The sequence below is a fragment of the Ciona intestinalis genome, chromosome 1, assembly GCF_000224145.3.
Source record: "Ciona intestinalis chromosome 1, KH, whole genome shotgun sequence".
Lineage (NCBI taxonomy): Eukaryota > Metazoa > Chordata > Ascidiacea > Phlebobranchia > Cionidae > Ciona > Ciona intestinalis.
The window spans coordinates 6,151,431-6,162,657 of NC_020166.2; the positions used below are offsets into that span (position 1 = coordinate 6,151,431).

General features: G+C 33.9%; 2 protein-coding genes and 1 long non-coding RNA gene across 4 annotated transcripts; 1 reads left to right on the forward strand and 2 right to left on the reverse strand.

Annotated features, from left to right (window-relative positions):
- Window positions 1-731: 731 nt before the first annotated feature.
- LOC100185343 (serine/threonine-protein kinase Chk1) lies at window positions 732-5,284 on the reverse strand. Its single transcript, XM_002132088.5, has 9 exons — window positions 4,980-5,284; window positions 3,883-4,078; window positions 3,389-3,514; window positions 2,954-3,088; window positions 2,534-2,711; window positions 1,864-1,981; window positions 1,603-1,692; window positions 1,261-1,424; window positions 732-1,205 (listed from the first exon to the last, which is right to left on the reverse strand). Exons 1-9 carry the CDS (start codon window positions 5,139-5,141, stop codon window positions 932-934), a joined length of 1,443 nt encoding a protein of 480 aa, XP_002132124.2. The 5' UTR covers window positions 5,142-5,284; the 3' UTR covers window positions 732-931.
- On the forward strand, window positions 4,073-5,241 carry LOC113474510. Its single transcript, XR_003396172.1, has 2 exons — window positions 4,073-4,755; window positions 4,843-5,241. It is a non-coding gene; the product is annotated as an uncharacterized LOC113474510 (long non-coding RNA).
- Window positions 5,285-5,457: 173 nt separating the features above from the next.
- Window positions 5,458-9,101, reverse strand: LOC100182982 (heparan-sulfate 6-O-sulfotransferase 3-B). 2 transcript variants are annotated; one of them, XM_009864097.3, is made up of 6 exons: window positions 8,551-9,101; window positions 8,041-8,125; window positions 7,796-7,935; window positions 7,076-7,248; window positions 6,558-6,728; window positions 5,458-6,103 (listed from the first exon to the last, which is right to left on the reverse strand). In XM_009864097.3, exons 1-6 carry the CDS (start codon window positions 9,050-9,052, stop codon window positions 6,026-6,028), a joined length of 1,149 nt encoding a protein of 382 aa, XP_009862399.1. In that variant the 5' UTR covers window positions 9,053-9,101; the 3' UTR covers window positions 5,458-6,025. The 2 variants fall into 2 exon arrangements, with proteins under 2 accessions (XP_009862399.1, XP_026690725.1); XM_026834924.1 differs by having other exon boundaries at window positions 7,796-7,918; window positions 8,551-9,100.
- Between the last annotated feature and the right edge of the window lie 2,126 nt (window positions 9,102-11,227).

Genomic DNA, 11,227 nt, shown 5'->3' on the forward strand with positions numbered 1-11,227 from the left:
CTGTACATACATACATGTACATGCCATAGAAATACCGAGTGGTCAAACCGTAACAATGGGGTAACAGGGGAGACCGCTGGTGCGCCCAACACTACACTACTTCATTGACGCTGGTTCCACTTAATGAATGTGAAATGATTTTAATGATTTAATATTATAAAGAGTGGTAGAATAAATCATTATTGTTCACATAGGGTTTGGTCTTTGCACGTTTGCGGGTGGATTCGAATGATCCAATCTCGTAACTTAAACTAACGACATATAAACTTGTACCAGATCAATACATAGGCTTTCCAACTTTCTATTTATCTGTTTGCAGGTTTTCATACTCAATTGTTCGTAGCCCTACCGAGCTTCTCCATATCAACTTTGGGTTCGACGTTGGTTTTAACTATAGTATATATTTGTCAACTCTGAAGACGACGAGTATTTAAACTACATGGGAGGATTAGGTTTGGCTTTATATTAACGTGTGAATGACTAGTTGTCCTTGTATAACCCAAGTACTTCAGTTACTGAATCAATTTTGTCGCTCGTACAGAGCAGACTCGTAAAAACACATTTTCTATAGCTCTGGTATGGAGTACAGACATACCACAGCATTTCGATTGGTGGCAAAAACATAAACTAACCTCGCTATATGTGCAGCAAAAACCTTGCTAATCAACTAATTAGGCAGGATAAATCAATGCAATTCGAATGCTCATACAAAACTTAGCGGAAATCAAAACTTTGTTAATGAAACTTTATTGGGGTTATAGTTGGTTTGTCGTGCTGTTGTGAAAGAAGATAAATAATGAAATTCCAAGCAGAAGATACATTACAGGTGTTAATATAAAACGAATATGAACGAGGTTTGTATTCCTTCATGGCAAGCCCATGCCAAGTGCATTCAAACTATCTAAGATGCGTTGACGAGTCCTTCATCGGCTCAGCCTTTGTTTAAAGTTGGCATTGCCCAAGTGGGTACTAGCTTTTGCACTATGTCAATTAAACGCTTGTTCAGTTCGTCATAACACCGTTTAAATTCCAACCCGTCCCCTTGAGACAACCGGACATCCACAAGCGTGAATTGTGTACTGGTCTCAACGTTAGCAATCTCAGAGGCACCAGGGTAAACAAACACTTTAAAAACTAAACGCCGTAACCTACGATCCTTAGTGATGATTGTCAGCTCCATAGAAGTTGGTTGTTTTACAGAATACCTACAAAAATGGTGATAATAAAAATTGGAAGCAGAAATTTTGGGAGTTAACTTACTCTAGTTGTTTGCAGACGGCCTTAATTGTGTTTAATGTGTCACATGTGTTCTTGCAGCTCCAGAATCGAGTCATTCTCTTCACCAAACGTTGTAGGGCAGTTTGTGAGCTGCATGGAGTACTGAGGAATTGCGTGCTCACCAACATGCTTGTTGACTGATCAGGCTGAAAGAAAATGAACAAAATTAGAATTATATTATCACTGTATTTTACTTTAAAGGGAGAAAATAAGAGTTAAATTACTAATATAAAAATACACATAAGCAATATTCATAGCAGCAATTTATGTAACTGACCGTGTTTGTCAAAGGTAGAATTCAATTTAAAACATGATGTTACTGACCTGAGATAAGCTAACATGTAAAAGACTACCAACAGAATCGTCAGAAACACCAGGTCCAACCAAGCCAGGTTCAGGCTGGGAAGCAGATATCTAAACATTATTGAATGTAAGAGTGTTAAAGGGTATTTTTGTAACCTACTTTGTGACCTTCAACTTTTTTTAACTCATAAATAAAATGATATGAACTAAAACCAGTGACCAGCGCATCACCAGTCACATACAATTTAGAAAAATTAAATAAAACACACATTCCGATTTTACCTGAACTTCATTTTTTCCACGAACTGCATTTTCATATTCCACCATTCCCTTCTTTGTAAATGGTGAACCAACAGGGGAGGAGAGACGGCGTTTCTGTTGTAATTGCTTCTTGTACCACCTATGTTAAACAAATTTGTATCAGTTACATTATCAATTTAATTACAAAGTTGTTAGTGGAAAGGCTTAGATTTAAAGCCGACAATTCAAATCTGTGTATTCAAAATAAAAAGTTAAAAGTTACCAAAAAAAGTTAGTTCAAATCTGACCAACTAAGAGAGTTGACCATCAGCAACAAGCAAGTAACTAGCAATGAGAGTCTACAGGATGTTTACAGTTTATTTTCATAACATTACGATGTTTATTTTAATATTTTGAATTGTCAATTTTTAATTGTGGCATTGAAATGAAGAATGTAACTTGCTTTATCCTTGCATGACGGGAAAACCACAGTCAATAAATAACACAGGTGTTTTATTTTATATCTCAGACCCGCTTACAAAATAACATGTATTAAACTTTGTGGTTAATTGTTATTTATGTATGGCTGACAATTGAGACAACCCCTTAATAAAAACTCGGTTGGAGCAATTGTCGTTAAGTGTCTTGTCCAAGGACACAGTAAATCTGTAACCTGTAAGAAATATTTAGTAAGTAAAATGAAATTTTGTACCGATCCTTTTTGATGTCACTTATTGTGTATCTGTCACTTGCTGATGCAGTTAACAGTTTGCGCAACAAAGCAAGAGGTGCTGTCCCAATTTTTGTCCAAGGAGAAAATTCGATGTGGTGTTCTAACCAGTTAGCATACTCCTCACATCCTAGGCATGGACTATCCCATGGCAATTCACCTGTTGTGTATATAATTAGTGATATAATATTAAATCTATTTACATTACATTATATTATATTGCACCACCATGCCAGTCGCAATGTTTATACATACAACTGCAGCTAAAGCCAGCTATATTGTGGCTTATAAATAATGTATTGCAACAAAATCACCACAATAAATAGTGAAATCAGCACACAGACTATATCAGAATTAGAAATTATACGATTTAAACATAAGGTTTGCAGTTCATGGACTTACCAGCAAGCATTGTTACAAGAACAATAGCACAAGACCAGATGTCTGCAGGTTCAGCTTTGTAAGGTTTATTTTGCATCACTTCAGGGGCTACATATGGTGGGGTTCCACATTGTTGATTTACGTTCCTTTCTATACCTTTAGGTGCATCGAGAAAATGTTAATGATAAATAGATATGATCATATAAGTACAGAAGTACAATAGTAATATGGCGTTACTAATCACTTACATTTATTTTTACCAAATTTCATATTATAATCAATTAAAATGTCAATTTCAATTATATATATATTTGTATTTTAACTAAAAAATAGAAAGATTTAAGTATCTTATATAACAAATGTATATTATAAAATCGTGGTTGCTAGTTGCTACACATTGTAATGTAGCCTTTAAACAGTGTTAAAGGTTTTAAATTAAGATATACTACTAATTACCTTTATAGCGAAACACGGTTGCAAAACCAAAATCAACAATTTTTAAAACTTCATTTTCATTGAGTAAAATGTTCTCTGGTTTAATATCTCGATGTGTGATACCCAAAGAATGTAAGTATTCAACTCCTGTATATGGAAAGCATGTAATTCATAAGTTATAAAGCTTGTACTGGATTAAGAACTGTTGATGTGTAACTGCATTTTTTAAATTATCTGGTTTCTACTATATTGGCAAATGTATTTTCCAACTTATTAGACTTATTTTTAAATATTACCAGTTTTGTAAGAGCATTTTAGTGCAAATATACATATTGTTTAAAATTGTATTGCCTTTAACTGACCTAAAAAGTGTTTGAAACATATATTAACCGGTAAGCCATTGTTGTTTGATGCACCATGTTTATATAAAATATTCAAATATTCTTTCCCTATATAAAAGTTTCAAACAAAAGTTTCATAAGGCCTGAGTGGTCAATAATCAATATTCATAATACCTGAAATGAGCTGCCGAAAGAAGCACTGTGCATGGTGTTGGGGCATGCCTACATCAGGTGTAATGCGATCAAAGAGTTCTCCCCCTTTTGCATAATCAAGGAAGATATATTGATAATCCCCTTCCTTTCTTGTTCCATAGAACTTGATCACATTTTCGTGTTGCAGCATTTTATGAATGGCAATTTCTTTTTTAATCTAGAATTGTAGTCAAAACACAATTTTAAAGCATCATTGGAGAAGGTAAAAGAAGGATTACAACCATATTTTTTAACAGATTTTTTTTAATGCTTCTAATGTGTACAATTTTTGACAAGTGCGTATTATTGTAATAATATTACTTCAGCAGGTGACAAGTACAAAATTGATTTAAAACTTCTTAGATTTCACTGTATAATTATTTGTTTAAAACTTAAGGATTAAGAGGGTCTAAGTGAGGTCTAAGTAACCTTTTTTTTGGCCAGCCAACACTGGCTAAAGGAATATCGGATAAGTGCCCTATATCAATTAAATGGTTTTGACGAAACAGTTAAGTGGAAAGAATATGTAACAAGTAATATAACCCAGCATGGTTGCAACTAAACTTGTCTTCTCTGTTTTGTCTACCCTGTTTTTTTACTTTCAATTGGTGTCAATGGATTGTCCCATTTTCCGCTAAAAAGATACACTATTGCTAGTGGTAATATATTAAATACAAATTTAAGTGTGTAAACTATTAAGATTCCACCAATTCCAGTGTTTAGTTAATCAACGGGTTGCTGCAGGAAGATATGGCGGTGAAAACATTAGCGCTTCCTAATCTGTTTTAAAACTCAAACCCCCAACATTTAATCGATAAATGAGAAGTTGAAGATAGCCTACCTAAATTACAGAAGGTATAGCTTGACTTTATTAAGAAAGATATAATATGGATCAATGCATGTATAACATACACCATAAATAACTTGCGTTTTGTCTAACAGATCACAAAGGCGGGGAAGACATGTTTAATAGCAACTGCAAAGCATTACATACACACTTCACAACCACAGAGTTTTAATGTATGGTTTCCTTCAGTTGATAACAAGCAATACTCTAGTTAACAGAAATAATAACATACCGACGTGATCAAATGTGTGGCGTTCTTTAATTCCACTATTTTAACGGCCACTGCTTCCGTATTTTCGTCATTTACCGCCAATTTCACTTCTCCATATGTTCCTTCGCCCAGCGTTTGAACAAAACTCCATCCTTTAACAAAAGGAACCGACGGCACTGACATAACAGTGACAGAAAAATGTTTTCGATATGTTTTTTTTTGCAAAGTCTATATATTTAACACGATTACGGCTGTTTATTCCGTTTTAAAGTGAAGGCGAAAACCTCTACCTTCGACTTTTTTGTTTTGTTTATTTTACACTTTCGCGCCAAATAGGCTTTTCATAGAAATAGCAAGCTCATTAAAAACATTTCGGGAATCACCTATGGAACTTGATGCACCTATTTGGAACGCTCCTAGTCATTGAAATACATTTTGACTCCACTGTTCAGAATTTTTGCCTATTTTAAAATAGAAGGTGGAAAAGAACCAAACAATATTTTCAGTTTTTGAAGGTTTTTGGCGCAGCATGTACATTGTACATAAACAGTGATGAACATCATCAACAGCTACTTTGCATTAAACCAAATGGAACTTTGCAGGGTTGGTAAATATAAACCAACGTCGGCGAGTGAAAAAGCAAGGGTAAATGATTTGCGGCAAATCAAACAACGTTAATTCAAAAGCTTCGAAAATACAAGCAACAAATATGCAACTTGCTATAACTGCAGATAACAATCTAAATAAGATTAAACGAAGCAACACATAATTTTATAATACTGTAAAAAGTAGAAAAAAACGATGTGTAACTACCATACATCATGCCCAAGTATAGCTAAGTAGCATACATCATGCCCAAGTATAGCTATGAATCTGTCAATACCAGCTGCAGAAGAGCTAGGTAAAAGGAAGAAGATTTTTTAAACCTTGCTTTTTAAGCACCGATTAGTTCAACAAAAGGCGGTGACAAGAAATACAGTAACAACTTTAAGTGAACTAAGATACAAAAATAAGAAAAATAGTGCAAGATGTATGTTAGTAGAGGCGGTGTGATGCATCTATTGAGTTTACTTCTGCTTGTCTTTACGAATTCGTTCATAACGTCTCGCAAATATTTCTTTTGCATATTTATACAGCTGCACATCCTGTAAAAAATGTTTAATTAAATGGTGCCTATTTATCCTATGCGGTGATGAAAGGAAAGTCATTATAACACAGATGTCTTATATCATGCTTATTGTGCCTGAGTTACTACCTATGGAACTTTGAGGTTAATTGTTTAAAAGCTGACAAGTTGGACAATCCCCTTGAATCAATGTCCGCTGAGTGTGTTGCATCAGGATATACACAGATAGCAGCATTCAGCATAGAACTCAGTATCAGTTGGTAACATAACCCCTGAACTATGGTATCAGATACATAAGTTGGTTTCGCCCTCTACAATTTGTTGGCCGTTGGCAATGCCATACATACCTATTTACAAAGTGTTTGCAGACATTATTAGGGGACCTCAAAGGTTACGCATCATCCATAAATATTCAAGTTTATATTTTTTTATCTTAAAACACGTGGTATATATATACTACTTAAAAATCTTACCAGATGATTAAGTTTCCTGATTTTATCTGAAACTTCTTCATCTAGAACAATGTTGGACACATGAGTTTCTGACTTATCAACAAATTGTTTTGTAAACTTTATGCCAAAAGTTTGTTCAAAAAGAGCTTGAGAATCAACTTGCCTTTCTGCCAAGCCAAAGAACGGCATTGACTGTAAGAAAAATAAAGTGACTTAATTTTAAAACACAAAAGGTTTCTTGTAATAGATACATTAGGCAGAAAGTCGAGGGAGTCAAAGAGAAGACTAATAAAGCCACAACTGTGTATGGAGAAAGACAATGGGTTTCCTGTAAAGCAGTCATGTTAAGCAGAAACTAACCACAGTAATGTATATCATTTTGGACCTTGGAGCTAACATGTTTTCTACATGAAAGGCACATATATAAAAGCACTTTATTAAGAAATGCCATATGTCCAGATATTAACACAAAAAATAAAACTCGTCTGTAATTTGTATTGAGTTACCATATCTTACAACAGGCTCCAGTCACCACTCACCATCAAATTGTGTTTGGCACTTTTCAACATAATTCTATCGTGTTCTTCATCACCAAATGCTGAGCAGTTCACAAGTTTCAAGTCAGCAAGCATTCTTGTTTGTCGGTTTCTTCCAAAGTTAATGTCACAGTTTATAAATTCCTCTAATGAGGCATTGCGCCAATCTAGGGCTTCTGCCAAAAAATGCAATGGAATGAAAGCTGTGGCTAGTTTACAAAAAGTGTGGTAGTAAGTAAGATATAACTAAGTATTAAGTATATAAGTACTCAGTTAGTTTGAGTATAAGGGGCAAAGGTGATTTGCAAAACCTAGAATAACTGTCTTTAAACAGTACGAAAAGAAACAAAAATAATATAGTAGCTGTTTAAAATTTTAAGAATTCAAACAAATCACACAGCTGCTGATAAGCATTCTCTGTTAACACACAAGGATTCTAAGCTTTGAAAATCGGTCAACCTTGATAGGGAATGAGGAAATACCAACAATGCATATTTCTCGATAGATCTGGAATCTTGTAACTGTTATACTTACACAACAATCAACAATATAAACCACTATTAATCCAGGACCTTAATTTTAAAGTAAGTAATAGCATAGTAGTGAACTGATTTCATTATTATTGTGTTTAAAACAGAGTACCTACGTTAAAACAAATGTTATCACGATTGATTTTATGTGAACAAGAAACTGATGAAGCTTTTTATGAATCAATACACTTACCACCCCAGCACACTTTTTGTGGAGTCTGAACTTTATTGCATAAAAACTTATGTTGATCCCATGTTGCTGCTCGTCTCACATGCCCCCACTCACTCAAAAACCTTGCAACTGGCTCACGCAAGACTGTTATATAAAAATACCTAGATATAAGAAGACAGATATATAGAGGATAAACTTAAAACTATTATGGCAAATTGTCAAAAAAACACAATTTTTGTCAATTTTTAAACTGTACTAATAATAACCTTCGTTCCAATTTTGGATCATGAAATAAAAGGGGAACGCATTCTGTGAGTGAAGTCCATCCCGCATGTACTCCGCACCTCCATCCTGATCAAAACAACAAAAGCTTGACATCTTATATATAGGCTACGAATCTACTTAAAGGGGCATACCAACGAAAAATGAAAATTTGTGTATTGATAGAAATGCCCATGCTACCTTTAGGTTACATTTAAGCATATCTATCAAAACACAAATTTTAATTTTTTGTTGGTAAGCCCCTTGAAAAAGAAAACATAGGTTTAAGGTTTACATTACTATTGCTACAACTCAACGGTCCCTTATGAGTTAACCAGATTTTGAAACATACATAAACAATTCACCTTAAAAATAATTATATATATACTTTTAAAGAGTCAAAACTAGTAAGCAGACAAGATGTGTCTTAAAACAGAACACCTTGTTATTGTAAATGGTATGCCATAACATAACTACAAAAAACATTATTAAAAAAATTAATAACAAGATATCACCTCTTGAGAAACGACTAAATAACCAGGTCTCTTGCCCATTTGGGCGTGGGCATAGAGACATCTTTTTTTGTACATATTCACACGTGAATGGAGGTTCTAAGTCACGGACTAAATGTCTGCCAAAAGTAGAGCCACTTGTCTTTTGCATGTGCAGAACCACCATAACATCTGTGCTATTAATATCAAAATCAACAGCAATGCTCATATTTGTCTGAATTGTTGCCATTGGTAAAACTTTAGTTGCGGACAAATCATGTTGCCCGATGTTATTCAGTGTCGTTGAAGGAATAACCACACCCAACTGCTTCACATTATTTGCACTGCTTACTGTATTTGACTTTTTTGTCGATGATGCTTTGTTTGTCAGTGGTTTTTCTGAAAACCCAGTATTTGTTGCTTGCAGTGATAAGTAGAAAAGAAATATGAGGCTTGCAAGTACAATCCAAATAAAGGCTTTTTTCTGTATTTCTTTTAGAGAAAACTTTTGTAAAACATTGTTCATTTTTCACACTCCATCCATCAAAAAAACAAACAATACAGAATAAATGAGTCTTTCTGGGAAAATAAAAAATATAAATGTTAAAAAGTTTTTTAGCTAAACCAACATTTTAAATGAACATAATATTTAGTAGGCTACAAGTATGATTGTATAAACAGGCCAACTGGCATACAATGGTTTGTGATTAAGGAATATTTTGGTTCAATTAATAGAATAGATATTAGATAACCTATCATTTTTTCATAATATTAATTCATCTTATCGCCAAAATGAAAGTTCAATCTGGTATACATCCAAGTTTAATTGTAACTCTGCTTTAGTGGACTTACATGTTAAATTAAAAACTCTTATTTTGAATAGAATATAGAAAAACATTTAGTTTGTTTTTGTATTTAATATTAAAAAACCATAATATCCAATTACTTTCATTCAATAGCTATTTCCCTGTTATAAATTAAATACAAGCTCTTAAAAAGAAACTCTGGACTAGTGTTAAAAAGAACTATTAATTCCCTGTTTTCCCAACACTTTATCATAAAATATCCGATAAACTAAAACATTTTAAAGTTTATCCTCGTTTGATGACATCGACATAAATGGGTGAAAGCAAAATTTATTACAACTACAAGCAAAAGGGTTTGTTCCTTTTCATTATCAGACAAGCGTTGCGGAAAATACAGATACCAACATCGAATAACCAGACTTATATTGGTGGCAAACTATTTTACAGTAGTGTAATTCACAGATTAGACAAATATTAATTAATGAAACAGGTAATGGTGACCATAAAAACGAATGCCAGTGTTAAATTTTAGTATAAGCAGTATACAAGGCAACCTGAAGACGCATTACAAATTCAGATTAAGCTTATCTGTAACGTGCCGGTATACGAAACATAAATAGTATAATCAACGATCGGGGTACTGATAACACTCTAGTTTATTTAGAACACAGATCTAAGTGTTAGGTGTCGATGAAGAATCGTTGTCATATACTGTAGTTCTACACCACCTGCAATTTGACTGGAACACCTGATTCAGAATAAATCCTCACTGCCGAAAACAAGACTCTACCGACACGAAAAACGAAGCCAGACAATGCGCTATGTGTTTAATGTGAGTTGGCTAATGTCTATGTCTGAGGTGGAATCATGAAAACAACTAGAGCGAAACCAAGCGTAACAATCATAGAAACATTACATAACAAAGGAGCCTTTAATTACGTATTTATTTAACCATAGTTTGTATTATTAAACTATGATTTAACAATACAGCAAACTCTGTAAACAATTGAAACGAATGAAACCCCATTATACATGTGGAAAGTGAGATAGATATTTGCTTGCTCAATGAGCAAGACGCTTAACGACGATTGCTCCAACCCAGTGGTCACTAATGAGTTATATATCTTAATTTTCAGCCATACAGAAAAAAAGATCACTCACAAAGTGACATACGTGGCAACTCGTAAGCTGGCACGAGGTGTATGAAACAGAACATACGTGCTATAAGGACTGCCAGTTATCGGCAACGCCAGGAAACAGCACAACTTACTTTCAGTCGTTTTCCGGCCACGCGAGGATAAAGTAAGTTACATTCATTCATTCATTCATTTATTCATTCAGTTACAAAAGTCACATTTGGAATTGTCACTCTTAAGCCGGGTGCACACTGCCAAACGATACGATAACGATAGGGAAATCCCCAAACCTTAACCGACTGCTCCCTGATGCGTTGAACCGACGTTTATGATTGTTAACGATGGACATACACATTGCTTCCGACGGCCAGTTCGCAGTTACGTATTGTGTATTCAAGACCAATGACATCTGATTTATTGGTTTATTGTTTTGAACTGATTATTGTGTACATATTCAGCTTAATATGTCAAACCAGACAGACACTGCTACTTGCAAATAATCATAACATAACATTTAGTTTTACTTTTTATTTTTGTGTCAAAACACAAGTACTGAAACTAAATACTGTTTACATATAAAAGTACTGAAAATAAAACATGTGTACGTATAAAATAAAAGTAACCATACAAAAAACTTTAGGTACAAGTAAAAAAACTACCAACACAGAAAAATAATGAACTATAAAATTCAAACATATGAAAAACTAAATAACAGGGCTCAAGTATATCAGCATACTGGCAGTGAAGAAGCACTAAGTG

Coding starts and splice junctions, on each gene's coding strand:
- LOC100185343 (XM_002132088.5), bottom strand. CDS start 5,141: ATGTCAGTGCCGTCGGTTCCTTTTGTTAAAGGATGGAGTTTTGTTCAA. Junction 1,982..2,533: donor AGTGACATCAAAAAGGATCG/GTACAAAATTTC, acceptor TGTTTAACATAG/GTGGTACAAGAAGCAATTAC. Junction 1,425..1,602: donor TACATGTTAGCTTATCTCAG/GTCAGTAACATC, acceptor ATTTTCTTTCAG/CCTGATCAGTCAACAAGCAT.
- LOC100182982 (XM_009864097.3), bottom strand. CDS start 9,052: ATGAACAATGTTTTACAAAAGTTTTCTCTAAAAGAAATACAGAAAAAA. Junction 7,936..8,040: donor GATCCAAAATTGGAACGAAG/GTTATTATTAGT, acceptor TCTTATATCTAG/GTATTTTTATATAACAGTCT. Junction 6,729..7,075: donor GTGCCAAACACAATTTGATG/GTGAGTGGTGAC, acceptor TTTTTCTTACAG/TCAATGCCGTTCTTTGGCTT.